General features: G+C 48.3%; 1 protein-coding gene across 4 annotated transcripts in view; it reads left to right on the top strand.

Moving 5' to 3' along the window:
* Positions 1-27745, top strand: part of UBE3C (ubiquitin protein ligase E3C) — a 122899-nt gene that overhangs the window by 73246 nt on the left and 21908 nt on the right. For all 4 annotated transcript variants that reach the window (XM_058723642.1, XM_058723641.1, XM_058723643.1 and 1 more), the window contains 4 exons: positions 953-1050; positions 2605-2737; positions 7847-8094; positions 23215-23427. In XM_058723642.1, coding sequence (XP_058579625.1) covers positions 953-1050; positions 2605-2737; positions 7847-8094; positions 23215-23427 — 692 coding nt within the window. The remainder of the gene's footprint in view (positions 1-952; positions 1051-2604; positions 2738-7846; positions 8095-23214; positions 23428-27745) is intronic.

Raw genomic sequence — 27745 nt, 5'->3', positions numbered from 1 at the left:
GAGTTCTCTGTGGCCTTGCAGTCCCCTTTTCCGTTCAGGGTTATGGACTACCATTCCGTACCGGGAAGTTCACTCTTTTCAGTGTACTCTTCTGCGATTTTTGATAAACATAGGCCACCGTGATCAACCATAGAGAAAAGGCTCATCGTTCCGGAAATTACCTCGTGTTCCTTTGTACTTAGCCCTCGCCCCGGCTCCTTGCCCCAGCCCCTGCCCCTGGGAACCACTGATTTGTTTTTGTCCTGGTAGCTTTGCCTGTTCCAGAATGTCTTTAGATGGAACCATATAGTGTGTAGCCTTGTGAGTCTGGGAGGGAAGAGTCCAAGCAGGCCTCAAGGACATGGTGGGTTCTGCTCTCCACCACCGCAATCAAGTGTATGTCGCAGAACAAGTCAAATGAATTTTTTGGTTTTCCAGCGTATGTAAAGGTTAAGAGTGCCATAGCATTACGTCTAAAGAAGCGACAAACGTACCTTCATTAGAAGAAACTTTTAGGGGTGCCTGGGTGGCTCGGTCAGTTGAGCGTCTCACTCTTGATTTTGGCTCAGGTCATGATCCACGCCTGCCTCGGGCTCCATGCTGAGTGTGCAGCCTGCTTGGGATTCTCTCCCTGCCCTCCCTCACTCGCACTCTCATGCTCTCTGTCATATTAAAAAAAATACACTTTTTGGAGATGATGCTATCATCTGAGTCGTTTCAGCGACTGAGAATCACGGATCACAGATGACTGTAACAAATGTAATTATGAAAAAGTTAGAAATGTTGCAAGAATTACCGAAATGTGACACGAGGACACCAAGTGTGCAAGTGCTGCTGGAAATGGCGTCCACGGAGGCGCTGGGCGCGGGGTCAGCACCGACCTTCTGTTCGTGGCACACGGTGTCTGCCAGGTGCCACAAGGTGGGGTGTGTCCATGCCCGTAACTCCACAGAGCCTTTAAAATGTGTTGCAGTGGGTTTGGAGTCCCCACCGCTGTCCGTCTCTGAGGAAAGACAACTCGCCATCCTGACAGAATTGCCATTTGTGGTTCCATTTGAGGAGCGAGTCAAGGTAAGCAGTTTGGTGTCTTTACGGACTGCGTGTGTGGCACGGTCACTTAGCATCATTTCAGGGTTGAACTAACACCAGCCAGAAAGTCTCCAAAGATGTGTGGTGCCCGGCTGATTCTGCACTTCTTATTTTCCTCATTGGGTGATAATAGCTGAGAGCGATTTATAAAAGCATAGTCCAGGGGCACCTGGGTGGCTCAGTCAGTTATTAGCGTCTGACTCTTCACTTCGGCTCGGGTCATGATCTCACGGTGGGGTCGAGCCCCTGAGTCAGGGCGGAGCCTGCGTGGGATTCTTTCTGCCCCGCCCCCACTCGCGTGCATCCCTGTGCTTTCTCTTTCAAAATAAATGAACTTTTTTTCTTTTCTTTTCTTTTCTTTTTTTTTCTTTTTTTTTTTTTTCTAGAAAGCATAGTCCAACCAAGTACCTCTTTATATAGACTTGAAAGATTTTCTCCTTAGTTGTACCTAGAGTTCAGAGGCCTGTCACACCATTGTCGTCTTATGGGAGGATGAGGTCCTTTGTCTAGGACCTGTGTTTTGAAAATGCATATTTTTTGAAAAGATACGCTTCTGTACATTATGTTGAAGTTATTTATCACAAACACTACTTTATAAAAGAGACTTGGATAGTTATCTTAACTTCTTGCCTGGTCATTTTTGACTAATGTACAAAACTTTGTATTTATCTGTTTTGAGATTTTAAAATGTCTTGTTTGTATTCATTAACTTAGCAAATTTCTAAAAACTACCAGGCTTTTTTTTTAAGTTTACTTAGTTAGAAAGAGAGTGAGCTAGGGAGGGGCAGAGAGAGAGAGTCCTAAGCAGGCTCCACACTGACAGCATGGAGCCCAGTGTGGGGCTCGAACTCATGAATTGTGAGATCATGACCTGAGCTGAATTCCAGAGTTGGACACTTAACGGACCGAGCTACCCAGGCGCCCCTACCAGGCTCTATTCTTAAGTAATAGATTCAAGAGGGTAATTTTAGTCCTGCCCACTCTTTATAGGATGAGCAAAAGATTGAATTTCTTTTAAAGCTGTTGGTGTTTCTTTATTAAAACACACACACACACACACACACGCACACACACACACACGCACGCACACACACAGAGGCACAAATGCAACATGATATTACATAGTTCCTGAGCTCCCTCTACTGGATTTTTAGCATCAAAAAAAAAATCAGTTGAGTTTTATTGTTAGGGAGACATTCCTACTAGTGATACACAGCTTTACAAAGAAAGATATTCGTTCTTTTTCTGTCACCTGGGTTTTTCTAAAGGGTTTGTAAAAGAAGATACTGACAATACTATAGCATGGGACTTTAAAAATTTGTTGTAAGATGGGGAAGAGGAGCAGGGTTACAAATACACAAATATCGCATGTCTACTAATAAGGCCGAAAGTCCATATTCGATACCTTGGCTTTTAAAATTTGTTTCTGAATTCACGGAGATAGAAGACTGAAGATTTATGTAGCAGTTTTTTGTTGCTTATGTTTATAACAAAGTCTCATTTTCGGGTAACCTGACAGCTTCCTCTGTTTGTTAGATCTTTCAAAGGTTGATTTATGCAGATAAGCAAGAGGTGCAAGGAGATGGTCCGTTTCTGGATGGAATTAATGTCACTATAAGAAGAAATTATATTTATGAAGATGCTTATGACAAACTTTCCCCAGAAAATGGTATGTATAATTCTGTCTGTGTGTATGCATGCGGCAGGGGGAGCCTGAGGGATTCTTTTAGAAAAAGGTCCTCACTAAAACCTTAGTGTCCGTCGTCTTGTTCTGTAATGAGTTTTAACAGTGAAATGTATGCCGGATCTGTAGATGTGTGTGATCAGATAACATTCCTAAGATTGACAGATAATTAGTGCAACAGGAGCCTTTTTCAAATAGTGACTTCTGTTTTTTTGTTTTTTTTTTTTAATTTTTTTTAATGTTTTTTATTTATTTTTGGGACAGAGAGAGACAGAGCATGAACGGGGGAGGGGCAGAGAGAGAGGGAGACACAGAATCGGAAACAGGCTCCAGGCTCCGAGCCATCAGCCCAGAGCCTGACGCGGGGCTCAAACTCACGGACCGCGAGATCGTGACCTGGCTGAAGTCGGACGCTTAACCGACGGCGCCACCCAGGCGCCCCAGTGACTTCTGTTTTTAAGGCCAAAAAAACCCTCCACTCCACCCGCAGATGTCTGTTTCTAAAATTTAGTTGACGATCTAGAATTCTGAAAATGTTGGTGGGCGCCGTTTACGTTCTGTATTATGTGTGTGTTATAACCTCTAAGCCTTGTTTAACATGCCAGAATAAACTCGGTGCAGTGCAGATTTCTTTATAAAAGGACGTGGGCTTCAGCGTCAGTGCTAGTAGAGAAAGACCGGAGAGATTTCTCCTGTAACAGCACTTTGGATCGTGCGTAGAGGTCAGTGACACGTTCTGTCTCCTGTGAGTATCTGACACCCAGCATTAAGTGTTGTATTACTAGTTTACATGTTCATAATTTTTCCTTCAAGAGTATGGGATCCCTGTTAACTGCATTAAATCAGGGCTAGATCGGTGCAGGGAGCTCGCAGCGGAAGGTGGCAGGCAGGGTCTGGATCACCGCTGCAGGAGATGGGAGGTCGTCAGAAGTGAAGTAACAGTCGCCTCTCCAAGGGGAGCAAAACCTCGATTCAAGTGATTTTTTTCTTAAAGAGCTAATTTTGTTACGCTGTGGGAATAACGGCGGACGGCCAGCGTCAGTCACCGGTCCCTTCTCTTCCAGGTTTTGTGTGTGAGGGTTTGATGTTCACATAATGTGGTTTTCTCACCTAATCTGTGCCGTAGCCCTCTGAAGGCGGACCGCCGCTGTCCCGGCTCCCTGCCAGCCAGCGTGGTTCGTTCGTAAGTTTTACCTGCGAACGGGGCAAAATCCGGAACTCTGACTCAAGCCCAACACACTTTTGAGAAAAACTGGACCTCCTCCTGGGGGCTCCTCGGTCCCCGCGAATCGGCGGTAGTAGCTGTGGTGTGCCTGCCACTTGGCCGGGGCTCTCGTGCTGCGGCCCGGAGTCCTTGTCCTCTGTCCGGCTCAAGTCACGGGTGCTCGGTAGATGTTTGTTGAATTTGCGATTGAACCCGGGGAAAACTCGAGAGGACGAAATGATAATTTGCCAGCCGCTAAGACTGTGGGTGAGAGCAGAAGTGAGGCACGGTCGGTGCCGGGGGGTGTCGGGAAGGGGAGGCCTGCCCGCGTGGCCGGTCCCGCGCAGCCGCTTGGGCGCTCATTCTCGCAGGCTTGCTTCCTGCACGTGCTGCAGGTGGGGTGCCTCCAAATGGGGTCGGCGGCGACTTTAAACTAGCTTTAAAACTATTCACGTAGATGGTTTTTAAAGACATTACTGTCCAGTTAGAACAGACCGCAGATTTCCTAATAAACCCTTAAGCTTAAAGTTGTTCAAAAGTTGACCCTACTCTGCCTCCCGAGGTGTGTTCTGATTCTTGCACTGAGTTCAAGGGATGTGGAAGAACCTTCCCATAATGCTTGGTCATAATGCTTTAGATCTCTGCAGATACTCTGAGTCAGGCCTTCTTGACAGGAGTTTTCAAACCATGGCTTAAAATTGGTATCTCACCAGCGAGAGGAGTAAAATTAACTGTCATCTCCGAATGTTTCATTTACTTAGGGGAAGTTGGTGGGAAGTGCTTTGTTGATTGATCATCTGTGTATAATGGGTTAATACGATTACCCCGTATATCTAGTCCTTAAAGCAAATCCTTCCTTCACCAATGCTCGGCATCTGTCATCTCGGAACAGGTTTCTCAAGTGTGGGCGTCAGCCGGTAGGGGGAGAGCTGGCTGCTGGGGCTCCGACCTGGGCGGTGGGCAGTCCTGGAGAGCCCTCCCGTGGCGGTGCTGCCGGGGGGCGGTGGGGGGGGGGGGCACGGAGCCGTGATCACCTTCACTCTCAGGGTTGCTGTCACTCTGGGCATGATCGCTCTTCTCTTCTGGGATGAGAGCCCGCCAGAGCTGGCTCTGGACTGAGCTGTGCTCACTCCGAGAGCCTTTGTGTGTTTGCTGGTTTTGAGGTGTTTGTGTACTGGGCAGGATTTACTACACTGTTTTCCTGAAGGGGGAATGGTAATAGAGTAAAATCAAAGTAACATTTTACTTAGTTTTTTTTTCCCCCCACTAAAACCTTAGCGTGTAAGTAGAGATTTTAAAATTCGTCCTTAGAAACAAGTAGTGTCAAGATATTTCGAAGGCTGGATTTGATTCTGAAATTATATTATGTTTTTGTTATTATTTTTTTTACATATTACTGTTTACAGAAATGAGCTTCAGGGAACCACAGAATCTCAATTCTAGCCAAAGTAGAGAGGCGACTTCCGATGGCCCACTGAGTCTCCAAGCAATCATGACACACCCCCTGCCCACCATGAGACTGTCGAAGGGGGGCCGTGGCCAAGTGTCTCCCGCCTGTAACATTTGTACGCTTAGAGTTTTTACAAAATCTGCTGCTGACTGCTATTAGTCAGTTTGAAAAACATTATATATGACAAAGAAATGCTTATAGTTCATCCTTAAAATTGGGCATTAAAAAGGAATCTGTAAAGGTGAAAAATACCCAACTATATTTTTGTGTTGCACGTACAATTATTTGCTTAGATTTCTTTTGGCATTTTATGTAGATCTTGAGATTGAACATACTTTGTAATCCTGTTGATCAAAATAGATGTTGGGGTGCCTGGGTGGCTCCATCAATTAAGTGTCCGACTTCAGCTCAGGTCACGATCTCGCGGTCCGCGAGTTCAAGCCCCGCGTCGGGCTCTGTGCTGACAGCTCAGAGTCTGGAGCCTGTTTCGGATTCTGTGTCTCCCTCTCTCTCTTACCGTCCCCTGTTCATGCTCTGTCTCTTTCTGTCTCAAAAATAAATAAACATTAAAAAAAAAATTTTTTTTTAAAACGATGCAAATGACATATTGTGGAATCCAACCATCCCTGAAAAGCATGTTCTGATTGCTCATGTAAGTATTTTAAATTTTAAAAACAAAAGAGAGAGGGCACCCCGCTGGCTCGGTCGGTAGAGTGTGCCACTCCTGACTTCAGGGTTGTGAGTTCGAGCCTCACGTTGGCGAGATTGCTTAAAAATAAAACCTTTAAGAAAAAAAAGAAAAGTAAAGAAAGAAGAGAATATAGTTTAGTATAAAAGCCTGTGCTTTGTAGGCAGTAGACAGATCTTTACATTACAACACTCCTGCCACAGTGCTAGCTGTATGTCTTTAAATAAATAATTCCTTGTCCTTGGTTCTCTTACTCCAGAGTGGAGATAATTCTTAACCCGGAAGGTTGTTAAAAGACTTGAAGCAATGTGTGTAAAATTCTAACATAAATGCTAGCTCGGGGTAAATAATCAATGATGGGTATCCCTTTATGGAGTACGAGAGCAGGCTGTAACCAGGTGGCTTAATTTGTCTCCCTAACTCTGGGGGAAATGTGAGCCTTTACACAGAGCTCACCCAGCAGCGTTCTTCTGTCGCTGCTGGCAGGATGGGGTGGCCCTCGCCCCTGCCGGTCAGTGAAAGATAGTGTCAGTACCGCTGTCCACAGTGGTGTAGATCTCAGTCCATATAAGAAATTGTACCGGCCCTGTTTGGACCGTGTTACAGAGTATCTACCGCCAGGCTCTGGGACTTCAGAAGTATCGACACGGCTCCCCGAAGCCACGTTCCGCTGAACCCCTTTCCGGAGTGTTTTCTAGAGGTCCTCTGTCCCTTGGCATAGATCGGCCTCGCGGGAAGCCTGAAAGATGGTGGCAGCTCCTGAAAGCCCAGCAGCAGAGTGGCACCAGGTGCAGACCTGGGCTGAGCTGCCTGCACCTCCGAGCTCTCAGCATCACACCCACCCTGCCCGGGGCAACCGCCCCTGCCCCGCCGCCCCTGCTCCCACCTGCTCCCGCTCAGGATGCAGGTGGGGAGGGGTGAAGTTACTTTCTCAGACCCGCGCACCCTGATTAAGCCTGTGCGGTGAAGATCACCTGGTTCTGGCTTTTGGCAGAATCACTTCCATTGGCTTGTATTTTGGGGCCTGTGTCCCGAGGCCTGTACCGAACTAAGACTGTGTATCATTGTGGGTGAGTCCAGGGTCATATCCCTGCTGACGGCACTCCTGACCTCTTGAGGACCTGTGTGGAAATTTCTCTAAGATACCAGGCTTAACTGACCAACTTTCCAATTTTTTTTTTATTTTAATCTTGGTGGCGCACTATAACCAAAAAGGCTTGTACCCTTTTCAGCCGCTTACTGCTTTTAACGATAATGTAGATCCTGGATTCTGACTCTCCTGCCTCATTCACCTTTTTCAGAGACTCTTTGTAATGTTAATTGCGCTGACATCTTCTTTATCCATTTATGGTTTTCACCTTTCCTGGTAACGGTTGCTGTTCCCCTGGTATTCTCACGTGCTTAACTCCCTCCCTCCTAGTACAAGTCTCCTAGTGTTTTAGAGCGTCCTATCCTTTAGAATATGTGGGATAACTTTATTTGCTCCTGAACACTCAGTTTCCCCTCACCTCCATGTGTGATATGTTAACATAAAGGAACTTCTTTCTCTCTTTCTCCCCTTGGCAGCTTTGGGGGAATTACTGGTCGGTCTGTTTCATCATCTGGTTTTAATCTCATTGATTTTTTTTTTTTTTTAGTCCTGCATTAAAATATCTCTAATATTCTTGCTCCCCTTCCAAAACTTCCTGTAGTAATACTAGCATAGTAAAAACTGTTTTTCTCCTCGCCCCCATCACCCCTTTGTTTTAACAGAGCCTGATTTGAAAAAGCGGATCCGCGTGCACCTGCTCAACGCACACGGCCTGGATGAAGCCGGCATTGACGGCGGTGGCATTTTCAGAGAGTTCCTAAACGAACTGCTGAAGTCGGGGTTTAACCCCAATCAGGGGTTCTTTAAGACTACTAACGAGGGCCTTCTGTACCCCAGCCCAGCTGCTCACATGCTGGTGGGAGACTCCTTCGCCAGACATTACTACTTCCTGGGCAGGATGCTTGGAAAGGTACAGTGTTCTGGGACCACAGGGTGCTGGGGTTGTATTTCCGTGTGGTTGCCGTCTGTTTCACTGAAGATCTTTATTCAAAATTGCTTAAGTAATTTTGGTGATCCCTGCATCGTATTCCTTTGTATAATAACTAACATTTCATCGTGATGCGCTACATGCGCAGTAGTCACAAGCATAAAGCATTTGCATAGTATGGGGAACCTGGGGGCACGTACGATAAAATCCTGTTGGTCGAAGTCTTTTCAGGGGCTGTTGGCCGTCTGGTTGTGTGCTAGAAATACCAGAAAGCTCCCTGTTGCTCTCATTGGTAGTGTTACAAGTGGGTTCTGTAGTTACAAGTGGTCTTTAAAGGTTCCGTAAACTTTTAGAGTGCTGCGAGGCAGACGACCGTTGTTACTGGGTATGGGGCGAGTGGTACATGTGTCGTGTGCAAACTCCAGGAAAATTGGCCGTGTAAGGATGACGTGAGGGTAATGCTGTCATGAGCAGCACGTCACACACCCGTCGACCGTGCACACAAACACAATTTGCCCTTTACTGTAAGTGACAGGAAAACTTCATCTGTAGTCTGGTGGACACTTCCTGTTTATTGCTGAAACTTTGACAGGACCTGCCCCCCCCACCCCCACTGGTAAAGTCAGAAGCAAAGCCAGGACACCCCCGATATCAGTGCTGTTCGTCAAGGAACCAGGTCAGTCCCTGCCTGTCGTCCCTGCGGATGGCTAGAACGGAGCACCCCAGACGTGCAGCTTCTGAGGGACACACATGTGTTTCTCACGGTTTGGGAGGCTGGAAGGTCGCCATCAACAAGCCGCGGGGTCTCCTTGGGTGGGGGCCGTCGTCCCAGTTCACGTCCGTGCCTTCTCACCGTGTCCTCACATGATGGAAGGGGTGAGGGGCTCTCCAGGATCCCTTTGAGAAGGACACCAATCACATCCCTGAGGGCTCTGCCTCATGACCCCATCACCGTCCAGAGCCAGCCTCCTAATGCCACCGCCCTGGGGACGCAAACATTCAGTGTACCAAAGGTGGGGACAGCAGGCCAGGAGACTTCATTTAAATCCAGGGTGGCTAACTGCTTCCCCGCAGGACAGATGAAGTCCAAAAAAGAGATTTGGGTTTTCTTTCTTTTTAACTGAATACTAACTTTTTAAAAAAAATTTTTTTTTCAACGTTTTTTATTTATTTTTGGGACAGAGAGAGACAGAGCATGAACGGGGGAGGGTCAGAGAGAGAGGGAGACACAGAATCGGAAACAGGCTCCAGGCTCCGAGCCGTCAGCCCAGAGCCTGACGCGGGGCTCGAACCCACGGACCGCGAGATCGTGACCTGGCTGAAGTCGGACGCTTAACCGACTGCGCCACCCAGGCGCCCCTAAAAAATTTTTATTTTAATGTTTATTTTTGAGAGAGAGAGAGAGAGAGACAGAGTGTGCAGGGGAGGGGCAGAGAGAGAGGGAAACAGAGAATCCGAAACAGGCTCCAGGCTGAGCTGTCAGCACAGAGCCCGACGCGGGGCTTGAACCCACAGACTGTGAGATCGTGACCTGAGCCGAAGTCAGATTTATTAACCAAGTGAGCCACCCGGGCGCCCCACGTTGTCCATTTCTTAAATTGAGTTGTTTGTTTTCTATTATTAAGTCCTTTATATATTCTAGTTCAAGTCCTTATCCGACATGTGTTTTGCAAGTATTTTCTCCCGTTCTGTGGGTTGTCTTTCACTTTCTTGATGGCTTCTAATGCATTTATTTTTCTTTTGTTGCCTGAGCTTTTGCAGTCTTGTCTAAGAAACTTGTGGTCATGTGGTTTAATCCAGGGTCGCAGAGATTTATACCTGTGTGTGTTCTAAGAATTGAGTCATTTTAGTTCTTCCATTTAAGTCTCTGCTCCATTAGGAGTTAATTTCTGTAGGTGGTGTGAGTTAGGGGTCCCAGCAGGTTCTGTCGCATGTGGACACCCTTTGTCCTCACACCGTTTGTTAAAAAGCCTTACGTGGTTCCCTTGCCCAGAGTCAGTTGACTGTGAATGTGAGGGTTTATTTCTGGACTCTCGGTTTCACTCATCTCTGTGTCTGTGCCAGCGTGGCACCGCTTTGATTACTGTGCCTTTGTCGTCAGTCTTGGGCTGTGTGTACTTACCAATGACAAACGGTAATGAAGCCCCAGGACCCAACGCAGCGGAGGGGCAGCGGAAGGAACCGGTAGGTCGTGGATCTCTCTTTGACATGCATGGTAGGAGGTCCGGTCATTACCGTTTGCTCCGATTCCACATGCGCGGTTGTAATCATACAGGTTCGTCTTCCAGCTTGCCGATGGGCTCAGCTCGACCTCACCGTTACACCAGTATGTTTCTTTAGGCTCTCCTTATCGTTTCAGAGAGCAGCTTCAGACATCGGCCTGACGTTAGATCCCTTAGCGTCCGTGTCAAACAGATCATTTTCTCACTTCATTTTGAGACACCCTGCCTCTCCCCGCGACGCCGCGTGCTGGCTTTGGTGTCAGCTGTCCACCAGACACCCCTCCCCCCCTCTGGCTCCCTCTGGAGCACACGGCTTTCGTAACTCGTTTCATGAAAATCTTTGAGATGATGCATAGTCATTTTTATTAAGGTGAGCCCAAGAATCTCCTAAATTAATAATAGTAAAATTAAAATCTAAAATAATAACGAAGGGGAGCTTTATGTTGCTAGACTAACCTGAAATACCTCCAAATTTAAAAAAAGAAATACAGGGGCGCCTGGGTGGCGCAGTCGGTTAAGCGTCCGACTTCAGCCAGGTCACGATCTCGCGGTCCGTGAGTTCGAGCCCCGCGTCAGGCTCTGGGCTGATGGCTCGGAGGCTGGAGCCTGTTTCCGATTCTGTGTCTCCCTCTCTCTCTGCCCCTCCCCCGTTCATGCTCTGTCTCTCTCTGTCCCAAAAATAAAAAATAAAAAAAAATGTTGAAAAAAAAAAAAAAAAAACATTTTTAAATAATCTCCACACCCAGTGTGGGGCTTGAGCTCACGACCCCAAGATCGAGAGTCACGTGCTCTACCAACCAAGCCAGCAGGGTGCCCCTGAAATATGCCCTAAGTTTGGTGGTTTTCACACGGTGCGGTGTCAGACGACAGAGTAATCTTATTTGCACGATGAGATCTTATTAACGTTTTGTATTTTTTCTTCCTGAGTGTATAAATTGTCCGATCTTGATTAATACAGAGACAGGAAAATTGGACCATCCTGGTTCACTGAGGTCTTCTGGTCAATGGTTCTGTAAGTTTGAGGGGATAGACTCCTTTCCCCTGAGTTATCTCCTGGCACGCTGTTCCTGACGGCGCTCGTGAAGACTCAGGTGCAGGGCGGATGACCGATCGCTGTCCCTCCTTTGCTCTGGAATGTGCATCACTTCACACCAGACTCTGGAGACTTTGTCCCAGAAATGAAGTTTACGTCAAGTGTAGTTCAATAATCTTTAAAGTAGTGAAGGTTAGATAAAATCAGCAAGAAAACTAGTTGTTTGATGATGGTAGATAATTTCGTTTCACATAGTTAAGTTTTTACTGATATAATTTTCTGCATTTTCCAGAAATTCCTAAGGGAGTGCTAGTTTCTAAAAGATCTGATTATTTTCTGATTACAAATGGTTAAACTTGGTGCCAACATGTTAAAAATTGTCGAGATCTAAGTGAGTGTAATAGTATAGGGCTAATAGTATGGTATCTGAACATTAAATCCTTAGCAGAAGAAAATTGTATATTGATTGATTATGATATTTATTGGGTCATAATGTATTTAAATTTTCTTTAATGCATATGTTAGTGATTGTTTACTGTGATGAAGTGCAAAGAGGTCTTGAAGAGCAATCCTGCATAGAAAGAATTACCTCATGTCAGTGGTCACTTCTCAATTAAAAGTTCCATTAGCAGATGGTTCCTGCTTCTGGTGTGGGTCGTGATTGCATTTTATCGCCTGTAAATCAGGCTGTCGACAGGGAATAAATAAACAGCTCAAGGATGTGGTAATGTCATCTTGAATTTTTTTTTACAGATAGAAGCACCTAGGTCCATTTAAACCAATTAAGTTCAGAAATTTATTGAAGGAAATCTTTTATCATATTTGAATTCTATTTGAAGATGGCTTTTTTCCCCTTGCTTCAGAATATTGATTTAATTGGAACAGGATGCCTGTAAATCAGATTATTTGATAATATCTCGGTCATATATTTTCAGATTTCTAATTAGCAGACACCCTTCCACACGTGGTTTACCATTTTGTATTTTAGTAGAATACAGTGTGCGTTTAATGCGTCCTAGAATGTAAATGTTAATGGTTTACCCTGAGATTTTTGAGAGTTGGGAAAATTTATTCTTTTATACCACGGGAGTCCCTTCGTAAAATGCTCACGAAATCTGCTGAGCCTTTAAAAGCGAAGACTGAAGTGAGTGTAGTGATTTAGTTACCTTGGTCTTTAAATGGCAAAGCCTCTCTTTTCTAATACCTTGTTCTGAGCTCTCAGGCTCATTAGGGGTCAGAGTGACGGAGCTCCCTCATCTGATTGTCCCCGAACTGAGTGCTCTTGTGTCTCAAGTTAATAGATCTTTTCGCCTAGATTTTTGAAACATAACATTCAGCCAATAGTTGGTCATCCTGTGCTTAATCCAAGCCTTCCAATCAGCGTAAAGACTTTTTTACTTTGTTGTCAGCAAATTTCACAGGCAAGCTTTCTCTGAGTCTCCCGATTATCCACAGTGGGCGGTTCATTATGAGTTTGCTTGTTGACCTTCAGCTTTTTTTGGAAGCAGAACAATGAACGATCATAGTAATTTACAGATGGTTATTTTGTTTTAATCTTACCCCCTCTGAGAACTGTTCCCTTAAATCCTTACAGCATTCTAATAACACAGAATTTACATTCTTTTCCTTTAAAAACAAAGTGTTCACCAATCTGAAAATTATTCTTCTTGTCAGTTAAGGTCATAGTTTTCTACCTAAGTTTATTTCTTCAGAATTAAACATGATATAAAAACAAGGTAGATTGTATGGTGAAAATGACAAGGGTGTTCCAGAATGCAGCTGATTCCACCACCTAAAAGTATTATTTTAGTTTTAGCCACTTGGAGATATTCACCAAAATTCTTTCTGCTCCTGAATAAAGTAGATCTTCCCTGCTGTTGGGATACCCCTTCTCCTAATTTTTACGCACTCCCAAATACTAGTCAAACACAGATCAGTACCGTGTCGAGACCGTCTTCGTTTCTCTAAGCCATGTTAAGTGGTCACTATGAAAATTAGAAACACAGACTTGCTCATCCTGCTTTAACGTCCACTGCTTTAATCTTCATTTGTGCAGTAAAGACAGTAAATGTTAAAAAACAAAATGTAGCCCATTTAAATTCTTTAGAACATTTAAGTACTAGCTTGAAATTAGTAAATTTAATTTAATGAAAGCAGACCAAGGAAACATACATATTGTTACTCTCATTTCCAGAATTGTGATCAACTTTGGGAGGCAGCAGGGGTCTGAGCAGAGCAGTGATGGGATATGAGTTACGTTGTGCGGATCTCCTTGCGCTGGTATCATAAATAGCTCACGCAGCCAGGGGAGCGCGAGCAAGCCGGCCAGTTGGAGGTGTCACAGGCACTCAGGTTGGGTGGTCGTTAGTATCTTCGTCCCGGGAGGTAGTGTTGGAGAGGAAGCAGTGGGACCCAAGGGGATTTGCTAAAAACTCAGATGTTGGGGTGGGAGGGAGGAGAGACGGCAGGGCCACACGGATTTTGTTCTGAGAACCGGGGGATACAAGTGTCATCCACCGAGAGGGGCTTGGGGAGGGATGATGAAGTGTTCATTTTTCCTTAGGGCTGAGAGGTCTATCAGACGTTCTGTGGCGATGTCAGCTAAGCATGCGGTTGAATCTGCGGGCCTTGGCTTGAGGGGCAAGGTAGGAGCTGAGCCGTCAGAGCTCAAACAGGCCTGAGGTCGTGAGATGGGGCTGTGTCGCCCAGGCAGTAAGTGTAGCTAGAGAAGAGGAAACGCCGAGGAACCGAGTCCTGGGCTGTCCCCAGGCTGAGAGTTCAGAGGCTGGAGGAGGATGTAGCCACCGAAGGTCAGGAGAAGGCAGCTGAGAGCGGGGAGCAGACTGGAAGCCACGTGAAACCGTGTTTCAGGGGAGAGACAGTGAGGAACAGTCAGATGCTGTCCCATGTGTCAAGAGCATAGGACTGAGAAGTGAGCATTTCACAGCGTGTTCGAGAAGCTGGCCTGGAGGGTGGAGGCCAAAGCCTTAGCACTTAGTGGGTTGAAAGGTACGGGAAGCAGGGTCTTCCAGAAGTACCTTATTAGGTACTGTGTCCTGTACCTGCGGGGGTACCCCAGCTGCTCTGTCCTGTACCTATAGGTGTAACCCATAGAAATACGTGTGTGTTGGGGCGCCTGGGTGGCGCAGTCGGTTAAGCGTCCGACTTCAGCCAGGTCACGATCTCGCGGTCCGTGAGTTCGAGCCCCGCGTCGGGCTCTGGGCTGATGGCTCAGAGCCTGGAGCCTGTTTCCGATTCTGTGTCTCCCTCTCTCTCTGCCCCTCCCCCGTTCATGCTCTGTCTCTCTCTGTCCCAAAAATAAAATAAAAATAAAAAAAATAAAAAAAATAAAAAAAGAGGGGCGCCTGGGTGGCGCAGTCGGTTAAGCGTCCGACTTCAGCCAGGTCACGATCTCGCGGTCCGTGAGTTCGAGCCCCGCGTCAGGCTCTGGGCTGACGGCTCGGAGCCTGGAGCCTGTTTCCGATTCTGTGTCTCCCTCTCTCTCTGCCCCTCCCCCCGTTCATGCTCTGTCTCTCTCTGTCCCAAAAATAAATAAAAAATGTTGAAAAAAAAAAAAAAAGAAATACGTGTGTGTGTGTTCCCCAAGACCCGTGCATAAGGACGGTCACAGTAACGCTGTATTATGCAGCCCCGAAGTAAACTACCCAGATGTCCCTCAGAAGGACAGCGGGTAAATGAGCTGTGGGACATTCACATGAACCACGGGGTGACCCAGCTACAACTATTCACAGCAGCTCAGAGGTGTGGCACAGACATGGTGTTGAGTGCGAAAAGCCAGAAAGAGCAGAGAGTATTCTGTAGGACTCCGGCAAAACTAATGTCTGTTACTGGGTATCAGGTCCTTTATCCTTGGAGGGGCACAGGGGGTTTCTGGGATGCTGGTCAGTTCCTCTTTAGGGGATCGAGTGCTTTTACTGAGTGGGTTCACTTTGTGAGGACCAGTTGGGCTGCACGCCTGGGACAGGGGTTCTCCGCTCCAGGAAGGATGGGGGCAGGGTAGCTCAGTCACAGCTCTTGAGGGGTGTTCTGTAAAGAAGCTCTGAGCGGTAGCTCACGTGTGGGGCTGGTAGAGCCTAGTGCCCGTTTGCAAGAAAAGAGAAGGCCGAGTGTGCAGGCGATGGCCACGCAGTTAGGTCAGGGTCACCATCGGGGGCCAGCAGCTGTGGGAGGCGTTGCAGTGGGCACTGTGGCCCAGCAGCAGGGATGGCGGCGCGGGTGGTGGAAGAGGCAGTGAGGGGCGGAGATCCCGGCCTTGCTTTTCCCACTGGTGTGAGAGCGTGAACGAGGAGAGAACCGCTGACGGACGGGGACGCTGAGGAGGACGGAGAGCGGGCGCATCCCGTCCCGGAGCAGTGCCGGGTGCTGCCGGGCTGCCAGGAAGAATCGCGCTCCACAGAAGTGAAACCAAGAATGCTGAAAGAAAAATAAAATAGATCGGATTGCATCCAAAACCTTTTTGCTGCAAAAAACACCATCAAGAAACTGAAAGAGGGTAAGGGACTTGTGCTAGGATACCTAAAGTCCTCGGAAACGGAAAGGCAAACTTATTTCAAAATGGGCAAAGGGCCTGAGTAGACGCTTCTCCAAAGGACATAGATCAGTGAGCAGCGAGCACAGAAGGGATGCTCGCCATCCGCGGTCCTCAGGAAAACGCACATCAGAACCACCTCACCGCCACTAGGACGGGAAGAGTCAGCGGGACCGGTAAGAACACGTCTGGCGGGGATGTGGAGGAATCGAGGTCCCGTCCGTGGGAGTAGACCGCGAACGCGGGGGAGGGCGGCCGCTCCTACACGGTCCAGCAGGGCCGCTCCATGGCCCAGCCAGCACGTGTCCGCGCAGAACTTGTCCAGAAGTGCGCGCAGCATTACCGGAAACAGCCCGAGGGGATTCGTGACCCAAACGGCCGTCAGCTGACCAAGACTAACAGAACTGTTCCAGCCCTGCGATGGAATCTTCCCCCTGCCTCTGCACGCTGAACGAAACACGCTACGTGAGCAAAGCCAATCACCGAAGAAGATGGCTGAAATGTCCCAAAAGGGAAATCTGTGAAGACATAAAGTAGATGAAAGATCGTCCCAGGATGGGAGCGTGGGAGAAATGAGGACCACTAAGGAGTACAGGGTGATGAAAATGTCCAAAACCCAGCTGTGGTGACGGCCACACCGCTCTGCCCGTACGACTGCTGGCTTGTTCTCTGTAAATGGGTGACTTGTAAGGGACGTGACTTGTGTCTCAGCGAAGCTCAAGAAACAGCAGTGTAATGTGGTGACTTTGCAAGAGCCAGAAAGTGTCAGGGGAGTTAGCGGAAGGAAACTGACATGGGGCGGAGTCGGTGGGTGTGACCGCTGAAGCTAGAGGGAGTCTGGAGGTCACGGATCCTAGTCTTGCTAGGGAAAGTACTCAGTGCCTGGAGATAATGCCCTTGAGGGACACCCATATGCTCAAATTTCAAGGGAGGTGGTATGACAGATCTCAGTCTAATATTTTATTATCCTGTGTGGTAAAAGAATTTTTTTTAAGATTTTTATTTTTAAGTAGTCTCTACAACCAGCATGGCACTCAAACTCACAACCCGGAGATCAAGATTCACACACACCCTCTACAGACTGAGCCAGCCAGGCACCTCAAGAACTTTTAAACCTGAAAAATGTTTCCTTTTCTTTTTTTTTTTTTTTTAAATTTTTTTTTTTTTCAACGTTTTTTATTTATTTTTGGGACAGAGAGAGACAAAGCATGAACGGGGGAGGGGCAGAGAGAGAGGGAGACACAGAATCCGAAACAGGCTCCAGGCTCCGAGCTGTCAGCACAGAGCCCGACGCGGGGCTCGAACTCACGGACCGCGAGATCGTGACCTGGCTGAAGTCGGCCGCTTAACCGACTGCGCCACCCAGGCGCCCCAATGTTTCCTTTTCATTAGTGAAAATAGTTCCTGCTGTGTGGGGTACCTTAGCTGGACCTCCCTGTTTTTCTAAACTCTTGCTAAATCTCTCAGAAGCAGGAATGTAACAACAGTTCTAAAACTCCCAGATGTTTACTCCTTGTGGCTATAAATGGGACTGTGGGTTTGTTACTTGGGCAAACCCTTTTGGGTGTTTATCTTCCAGAAGTATTTCTGTGGGCAGAGACCGGCCCTTTGGGAAGAGTGGGAACCTGGGAGAGGAGGGGAGGGGAGGCGAAGAGAGGGGAGGCGCCCGCCGCTCAGAATTAGTCCACGTCACAGGTTGATTTCTGGATGTCCGATGAGGAGAACAGGCTATGAGAGGTGAACTTTCATCTCCCACCCACCCGACATCCCCTACAGGTTTTCCAAAGTTTAACTTTTTTTCAATAAAGCTGTCAAAGCATGAAGTCCAGACCGTCCGTTGCCATGAGCAAGTAACGACCCGTTCTCTCGAAAGCCTTGGCTTCCAGTGTTGGCAGTGGCCGTGGCCGTGGCTGGAGGCGTGGGAATGGGGCCTAGAGAGGAGCGCCCTGCTCTCTGGCACCTGGAGTCCCCGTGGGAAGAGAAGGCGGTGCCAGCACCGTCGCATGGAGCCTCCGGGTTTCAGGGATCCCTTGAACCACTGCACCTGCCCAGTCGTGCTTGGTGGGCGTTTGCCGAGTCCTGAACGGACGGAGTCGATACGTAAAGAAACACTGGAGGTGCCCGAGAGCAGGAGGGAGTGTGGAGGTGGAGGGCTGCCTCACCATCTTGGGTGGTGACGGTGCACGGGAGATACCTGGGAACCCGGGGCGCAAACCTTTACACCCGGTGTCATTGCCGCTGTGCTGACGAAAGCAGTGAGCGCCACGGAAAGACGCCTGGGACAGGGTTGTGGACGCCCAGGGGCTTGGAGTGACTCTTCACACACGTGGACACACACGTGGTTTTGCATAACCTGGGGTGTCTCCAAAGAGCAGAAATGGGTTTTTGCAAACAAATTTATGGTTGTTGAATTTCAGTGTACAAAGTAGTCCCTAGCACATAATAAGTTGGCATTTAATAAATGTCTCCTGAGCGCCCGGATGCCGGATGTTGCATGTAGACTCGGGTCCTGTTAAGGATGGAGTGTGTTTCCTGCCCTGCGGGAGCTTATGGGCCTAAAACCCACGGTAGTCCCAGCGAGAGACCATGTTTTCCACTCCCGGTTAGTAATTTTGAAGGACAACTATTAGATAGCGTATTACTGGGGTGCCTGGGTGGCTCAGTTGGTTGAGCGGCCGACTTCGGCTCAGGTCGTGATCTCAAGGGTCACGGGTTCCAGCTCCGCGTCGGGCTCTGTGCTGACGGTCAACTTGGAGCCTGGGCCTGCTTCGGATTCTGTGTCTCCCTCTCTATCTGTTCCTGCCCTGCTCATACTCTGTCTCTCTCTCTCTCTCTCTCTCTCTCTCTCTCTCTCTCTCTGTCAAAAATGGATAAAGATTCTTAAAAAAATTTTTTTTAATAAATAACGTATTACTGTCAGCTTACATCCTTATTTTACATTCCTTCCTTATTTTTTTAAACTCCAAGGTTAACATGATCTGAAATAATTAAAATTATTATCTTCTTACTCAATTAGGGTGGTTTTAATACAAGACAACTCTGATATAGTTTTTAGATTAAGTTATAAATGTTCACTTTAGAACTGCCTGAAGATTGATAGAGATGCATTTGAAAAGCATTATTTTTTTTATTGATTCTTAATGTAGTAAATTACTGAAGTTATTTGGCAACAAGCAGAAATGGCCTGTGACGCGGTTCACATTTATTCTCCCGATAGCGCCACGATTTGCATTAATTGCATTGCGACTGCACTCACTTATATTAAAAGGCTTCTACTATAATTAATCCTTTTTATTTCAAATCATTTTGGCACAATCTCTAGCTATAAACACTCATAAAAGACAGACAGTTGAAAAATACGCTACAGGTTTTTTCCATATACCTATTGCAGTTTTTTCGTGACAAGTAGTTATTGATGTGCTTCTGGAACAAGTGTGCAACTGGCTGAGAATTAAGGCCAATGTGGAAAATGCTAAGTGGATTATTTTGCATAAAAAATAGGCAGTTTTGAAATTGTATAATTAACCTGTGTTTAGAAAATACCTTGATTTATGCTTACATTTGTATCTCAGTTGCATACATTATGGAAATTTAATTTATAATCCATTTAGCTGATGCAATCATAGTTTTTAGTGCTATCATTTATTAGTGCTTGTATATTAAATGCTCTAACGGTTTAAACCTGCCTTACGTAAAAAATTATACCTAGGCATTTACATTTTATGAGTCACAGTGGGATTTCTGTTTAAAATTCAGGTAGCTCTGATATATTTAACGAATTTCACTGGTTTATTGTTACTAATGCAGAAATGGCAAACAATGACCTTATATATTGAACATCAAATGATTTACACTTCCAGCTTACTTTAAAGTCCACTGTACAAATGAGGCTTTTCTTCAACACCTGGAATCAATCATGTCGTCTTGTGCAGAATGTTCTTGGCTTTGAAGCCATCGTTCATTTAGAAGTAATGGGAGTTTTAAGTGCTCCGGGGTAATAGTATTAGCCATTCTTAACTTCAAGCAAACTGTGGATTTTCCAACAGCTCTTTCTTTGCGATACCAGTAGATGGGTTAAGACCGGTCACCATCGTACTGCTCATTCTCTGGTTCCGAAGTCCTTTTTTGCCTCTTTCTTTTTTTTTTTTAGAATTAATCGGGTAATCATCAGTCTTCAAATCAGAAGTGAAAGCACAGGGACATAACCCTTCAGTTTCCTTGGCAGAGAACATCTGGAGTCTTAGCTGGAGGGGGAATATTACGAAATACGTAGTTAACAGATGGTGTGACCTGACTTGGGGAGAGTGTCACTCGTATTGTCGGCCGGTGGCTTTCTGAAACAAGCCAGTGCTCTCCGGGTGTTTCATGGCTGTCCTCTAGTTCCTTCTAGTCGTGTTAGTGGGGGGACTTTCCGGTGTCCATCTCAAGGTGAACCTGAGCGTTCTCTGGCGGAGGAGGGAAGGGGGCACTCGTACAAATGTTCAGTTTTCGGTGTGTTCAGGGACCAGTGGTTTTTCACAGACGACCACTGTTTGTGGTTACTAGTGCGGAAGTGGCGGGCACTTGATGTGGAACGGCCGAGGGGACGCCGTAAGGGTGCCAGAAGCCGTAACCAGGGAAGGGCTCCCATAAGCTGAGCTGACGGATGGCATCGGCGCTGGAAGGTTGGAGGGGCAGAGCCCCTGCTCTCTGGACGCTGGTGGTCTTCTGTGTGCAAACTCGCACGGGCGTGTCTCGGCAAAGCCTCGCGTCCCACACCTAGTGGATGTGGATGTGGATGTGGATGTGGATGTGGTCAGGTGCACGGCCTCCCGGCAGAGGGGCTTCCAAAGCTGCGGCCTCGTGGCTGAGAGATTTCCCCCGGGATTAAACTTTGTTTTTATGTTGGTGTTCCCTGAGTGGCGTGGTGGCACTGGAATCTCCCTTACAGGAAAAGCGGTGAATACATCCCAGCACAGCGCACGCTCCGCAGCTCACGGCAGCACTTTCCAAGGTGGGGCTCCCTCCTCCATCCCGCTCTGTCTGTGCTCCTGGCGCCTGGCCTCCCGGCCTCACTCCGTCTCAGGGTCTCAGGCAAGGGTCCCAGGGTTTGTGACGATGTGCGCCCAGCTCCCCACGTTCCAAGTGGGGGTGGGGACTGCCCTCATCCCGTGTCAGGTCTCTGCAGACCACGAGTATTCTAGCACGAAGGGCCTTTGTCGTGGAGATCCAGACTCCCTTTGACTTCTGTAAGCCTCCCTTCCTTCCACTGAGGAGATCTTCCTGACGGGCCACACAAAACGAGGCCAGCGTCAGTATGTGCTCGCTTAGTCTCAGTAGAACATTTGTGACGAGACCTGTGGCGGCTTCCAAGTCCCTCATCTCTTAGAATAAAATAATAAGAATGTTCCTGAGAAGTCTGCAGCCTGTTTTCTCACTCCTTGTTCAACTTTACAGCCTTGGGCTGTAAGTGATATTTATCATGTAAGATGAACCCTGACATCATGTTGGAAAACCCACACCGTCTCTTGGTAGAGAATCTGGGGCTTAACACAGTGATGCCGTCGCCACTGGTCATGAGGGAGTTACAGATTAAAACCACAGCGAGGTACCCCATTGCACCAGCCACAATAGCTAAACGTAAAAAGACTGACTGTACCAATCGTTGGTGAGGTCCTGGACCAGCTGGAATCTTCCTGCTTGCTGGTCACGGTGGGAAAATGGTTGCACTTTGGAAAACAGCATGTCCTTGCCTAACAGAGCTAAACGCAGCTTGGGGCCCAGCGCTTCCCCTGTTAACGGGTCTTAGGTCTGTACTGGGAGAAGCCAGCACGGATCCACAGAAGGGCTCAGACCGACTGTCCAGCAGCCCCAAATGGGACACCGCCCACGTGTCCACCATGTGCCCATCACGCGACGGTGTCACACGGCCTTCGGTGAGAGAACAGTATCACAGCCGAGTCTCAGAAACAGGATGTTGTGAGAAGGCGTGTGGAAGAGGGTGCGTGCTGTATGATCCCGTCGACGCAGTCCTGGGCCCGGCGGGACTCAGCCGTGGTGATGACCACAGAATGGGGTAACGGGAGGGAACTCTCACGGGACCTCGGGGAGGGGGAAGTGTTCTGTGTCTTGACGCCTTCTGTGGCCGCTGCGCGGGTGTGATCAAATGTAATAATTCATCAGGCCGCATGCACATTTTATTTTACGGTACGTAAATTACCCTTTAACGTGCGCGAGTGTGCGGTCTGGTTATCTGTCGCCGTCTGCAGACACGGGGCAGACAGGAACGCAGCAGAGGAGTCCTGGTGTGGGCGCCAGGGCACCTGCTTTGGCACCACCTCTGCCAGTCGCTGACTCCCAGGGTCTGCACACGCGTCTCCCACGCTCAGTCTCCCCCTGTAAGAACAGCGCAGGGCAGACCGCAGCCTGTGGGCCGGGCCCCGCCTGCTGCCTGTCGCGTGGCCAGGGTGCTCGGAAGGCTTTTTCCTTTTGGTCGCTAAAAGTCTGAAGGATAGTATTTCTTGGCGTTGGGAATTGCTTGAGTGCAGCCCTGGCACACAGCTGCCCTCGCTCGTCCACGCATCGTCTATGCTCCTTTTGCTAGAGGCAGAGTGGAGGCATGGCCACCGAGCTGGTCCAGCCTGCGGTCGTGCGTTGAACCGCGGCCCCAGAAAAGGTAGAGGCTCCATCCTGATCCCTGGCGCCTGGGAACCCGACCTTATTTGCCTATGCAGTCAAGCTAGGAGGGGTCACACTGGGTGAGAGAGGATCCCAAACCCGGTGACAGGTGTCTTCATGTTAGAGACCGGGGAGGGAGGTGCCGGCACACCCAGGGACGACAGCCTCTCGAAGAGGCAGGGCTGGGAGTGACACAGCCCAAAGCCCCGGGCCACCGGCTGTGGCCAGCAGTACCGGGAAAGACAGGAGGCCTTTCAAGAGCGTGCGTCAGACTCCGGCCTGCGCAGCCAGGAGACCCCTCCGCTGGCAGAGGCCTTTGCGGAAAACGTGTGCTGACCACCGTTGCAGCACAACACGTGTGGCTCTCGAACGTCCCCCTTGGTGTGAACGTGCTGTGGTTCAGCCCTCAGGTGTTTGAGAGTCGTGACACGCGGAGCGCACGCGGCGAATGGTCAAACCGGCCCAGCGCTGGTAAGTGCTCGCCAAACGCTAGCTTCCGCCGTCGTCGCTGCTGCAGAGAGAAGGTATCTGCTGTCTTAGGATTCTCTTCAGGCTCAAGTTGGCCTTTCTTTTTATTTGTAGGAAGTATGAGAAAGGATTCCTGTGACATACTGATCGTTGTTCCTTGTTCTCATCTGAAGGCCCTCTATGAGAATATGCTGGTGGAATTGCCCTTCGCCGGCTTCTTCCTGTCCAAATTGCTGGGAACCAGTGCGGACGTGGACATCCACCATCTGGCTTCGTTAGACCCTGAAGTGTACAAGAATCTGCTGTTTCTCAAGAGCTACGAAGGCGACGTGGAGGAGCTTGGGCTGAACTTCACGGTGGTGAACAACGACCTGGGAGAGGCGCAGGTGAGGAGGCCCTTCACCGGCTGCTGTTCACATGGCGACAAGGAGGGTTTCTCTTTGCAGGGGGAGGCTCCACGTCTCCCTTGGAAGAACTGCTGTGGCTGCGGGTTAGAAGTGGGGAGTTGGTGGGGGCTGGAGACACCCGGGCCCTCGCCCCACTCCCTCGTGACGGCTGTCCTCGGGGACTCTCTTCCTGGGCCGGGGGTTAACCCCTGCCTCTTGGCTGGCTCTCGGTCCCTGGGAGTGGCAGGTTAGCGCCTTCCTGACAGGAGCCCCGAGGGGCCTCCGTGCGCCTCTGTTCCCTGCCTGATCACCGTGGGGGCCTCGGTGGCTCGGACACAGATCGCTGGCCTTTGTTATCAGTCTGGTTGGCCTTGGTGTGTTTATCTTTAAAAAAAAAAAAAAAAAAAAACGTGCGTGTTAGAGATGATTCAAACTAATTTTTTAAATGACAGTATTGTCGGGATATAATGTACGTACCATAAAAATGCACGCTTTAGAGCATGGCGCGGGTCAGTGCACCCCCAGGGTGCTCCGCCGTCACCAGCAGCTAAGTTCGGGATGGTTGCGTCCCTCCACAGAGACTGTGCCCGTTAGCGGGTCGCTCCTGCCCAGCGTGGGTGAGCGCCGCCTACGTTCTGTCTCTGGATGTGGCACATAACCCGCATCTTACGGCCTGTGGCCTTGTGTGACCGGCTTCGTTCACCTGTTGCAGGAGCCGGTGCTTTTTTTTTTGTTTCTGGCCGAACGTCGTCCCATTGTACGGATGTGCCGCGTTTTCTTTCTCGGCCGAGGGACGTCTGGGTTATTTCCACATCTCAGCTGTGGTGATAATACCGCTGCGCACACGCGTGGACAACACACCAGGTGGCGGAAGACTCGGCAACATCCGGAATTTGCTTCCAGGATTAGGGGAGCAGGGGCAGCGGGTGGACGCGGAGATGACCCAGATCGGCCAGGAGGCGACACCTGCTGAAACGGGCGCTGCGCCGTGGACGCGCGTCTGCTGTTCTGTCTGCCTCGGCCTGTGTTCACGTGCTCCCCGTAATCCACAAAGCCTCTGTTAATGTGCACAGACAGATCCAACATGTAAGAACCTTTGATGCTGCTCTCTGATCTTACTAGATTTTAACTACCCAGCTTTGCTTGTCTAACTTGATTTTGGTCTTCGGACAAATACATCTCTTCTGTGGGGAAGGACTGCTCTTCTGCTGTTCTTACATGGATCGTGCCATTTTCCGAACCTAGTAGTCGTACTTTAACTACAAAACTGTGGTTACCTTTGAACTTCATACTCGTTTCTCTAAATTTCTGTTATTACTTGGTTTCTGACTGAGGCTTTGCCAGCTCACAAGTAACTTCGTAGTAGATAGATACTTAGCGTTTGGTGAAGCCACCACTGAGAGTACATTGACCCACACAGGGTACTCCTCAACCTGACCCTCCAGGTGTGAGCTCTCACATTTTATTTTGATAAGCACATGTATTGAACGCATTTGAACTAATGCAATTTTGGTTATTTTCGTATCATGTTACCTACCTGCCACCGTGCCTGGTCCGTATGTTTTCCTTATGAGACGTTAATGACACTCTGTGAGCCAGCCCTCGGGCCAGGCGTGGGAGACGGTTTGTAAACTAACAAGGGAGGCCGATACGAACAGGATAGTGAGGTGTCAGTTTACTAGTAGCTCAGCTCCAAGTAGGTCAGGGAAAGCTACCTGGAAGAGAGGCTGGCTGGGTGGAAAGGCATTCACCGGGTAGGTGAGCAGATGTCAAAGTGGCTAAGTTTGGGGGTGCACGAGAGGAGGCAGACAGACACCAGGGAGTCTGAGCTTCTCCTGTCCTCTTGGAGGACAATCTGAGGCCTTGGGCTTTAGAAAGGTTAGACCTACGCTCAGAAAGACAACCATTGTGTCCATCCATCGCTGGTTTGCAGTATTTCCATGCGTCAGGGTAAGGTGGCCTAAACAGGTGCATTTTGGAGCTAATAGAAGAATGAATAACCAGAAAACACTTAGGGGCACCTGGCTGGCTCCATCCGTGGAGTATGCGACTCTTGATCTCAGGGTTGTAAGTTCGAGCACCCCTGTTGGGGGTAGAGATTGCTTAAAAAAATAACATCTTTTTAAAAAGAAAGAAAGAAAAGAACAAAGAAAGTACGGGAGCCTCCTCTCAGAGAAACCTGAGATGTTGATTCTGTAAGTCAGGGCGGGGCCTGGAAGCAGCCTTCGGGTTAGGTGTTTCCAGAATTCAGAGGAACCACAACCTGGGGGTTAAGCAATGAAACAAGTTTTCATGAGAGCACGCCTGTGTAATCTTCATTTTAAAAATGACATCCTCGAGGCACCCGGGTGGCTCAGTCAGTTAAGCATCCGACTCTTGATCTTGGCTCAGTTCATGATGTCACAGTTGGTGAGTTTGAGCCCAGAGTCGGGCTCCACTCTGTCAGCATGGAGCCTGCTTGCGATTCTCTCTCTCTCTCTCTCTCTCTCTCTCTCTCTCTCTCTCTCTCTCTCTCACTCTCTGTGTCTCTCTCTCCCCCCCCCTTCTCTCTGCTCCTCCCCCACTTGCACTCACCAGTGCACTCTCTCTTAAAATAAATTTTTGAAAAATAAAGTAATTCTGTAGGTATCTTGAGCGAAGTAGATTTTATTTGAGTCAGAGGAGGATAGGCGGGCAGGACGTTGTTGCACTGGAGCCCCGGTCCCCCGCCCCTGTGCCCTGGTGCCCGTCATTCTCCTTTGGGTCTCCATGAGTTTGACGGCGGTAAGGACCTCATACAGGTGGAATCACACAGTATTTGTCCTTCTGTGACAGGTTTATGCCACTGAGTGCGACGTCCTCCAGGTTCGCCTGTGGTTTCTTCCTTCTTAAGGCTGATACTCCATCGTACATACGTGTCCCCTTTATCTGCTCATCCCTTGATGGACAGTAGGGTTGTGTCCGCCATCATGAACAAGGATGCCGTGAACGTTGCTGTCAAAGTATCTGTTCAAGTCCCTGCGTCCCCTTCCCGTAGATGCATACCTAGAGGTGGGATTCCTGGGTCCTGCGCAGGTTCTAATGGTGACTTTCCGAGGGCCTGCCGCACGTCCTCCACAGCGGGTACACCACGGTGCATTTCTCCCGGGTCTGCAGAGGTTCCGATCCCTCCACACACTTGCCAGCACTTGCTTTCTGCCTTCTTTTCTGTCTCTCTCTCTCGCTCTCTCTTTTAAAAAAAAAATAGCAGCCGTCCTGCTGAGTGTGAAGGACTGTTTCATTGTGCTGTTGTGACGCACAGAGCTGTGTGAGTCCCTGACGGTTCTTTGAGAAAGTTACGAGGAGATTTAAGATCTTTATTGGCTTCCTCCCTGGGCTGCAGAACATTGCACGGTTCCGACGCCACAGAGGTGTCTTCAAAAACAAAGATTGAAAACACACACATGGATGAATACATCCTGCTGTTTAAATTCTGGGCATTTTTAAATGTTCATCGTCATGGTACTCGAATTTTAGTCTATTTCTTAGCCTTTAACAAGCTGCGTATTGAAGAAATAGCTGTGGATTAAATCCTAAATGGAAACAAAGGTAACGATCCTGCCTGAGGCCTCCTGCTTCCCTCTCTTACTAGGTCATCTCCAGGCAGTTTTGCAACGTACTATCAGGGCACCCGGCTGGCTCAGTCGGAAGAGAGTGCGACTCTTGATCTCGGGGTTGTGGGTTTGAGCCCCGCTTTGTGTGTAGAGATTATTTAAAAATCAATCTTAGAAAAATGAAAAGTAATTCCAATACTGTGCGATAAAATAAGAATGAGGAATACAGAACCGTATTTCTTTTGGTTACATCTTACTTAGTTGCTTTGTTTCGATCTCTTCTTCCGTTTTATTTTATTTTATCTTATTTTATTTTATTTTATTTTATTTTATTTTTTTATTTTGCTTTAATGTTTATTTATTCCGAGAGAGTGAGTGAGCAAGCATGAGCAGGGGAGTAGTAGAGAGAGAGAGAGAATCCCAAGCAGACTCCACACTGTCAGTGCAGAGCCTGGCACGGGGCTTGAGCTCACAAACTGTGAGATCATGACCTGAGCCACAGGGAAGAGTCAGACACTTAACTGAGCCACCCAGGTGCCCCTCTTCCGTTTTATAGACCTGAAGTTTCAACCTGCAGAATTCAGATTTTTTTTAAAGAGGGTTTTTTTTTTTTTAATTTTTTTTTTTTCAACATTTTTTATTTATTTTTGGGACAGAGAGAGACAGAGCATGAACGGGGGAGGGGCAGAGAGAGAGGGAGACACAGAATCGGAAACAGGCTCCAGGCTCCGGGCCGTCAGCCCAGA

This window comes from Neofelis nebulosa, chromosome 4 (genome assembly GCF_028018385.1).
Source record: "Neofelis nebulosa isolate mNeoNeb1 chromosome 4, mNeoNeb1.pri, whole genome shotgun sequence".
Taxonomy (NCBI): domain Eukaryota; kingdom Metazoa; phylum Chordata; class Mammalia; order Carnivora; family Felidae; genus Neofelis; species Neofelis nebulosa.
Note: the sequence above shows the minus strand (reverse complement) of the source record. Positions and strands in the feature narration are given on the sequence as shown.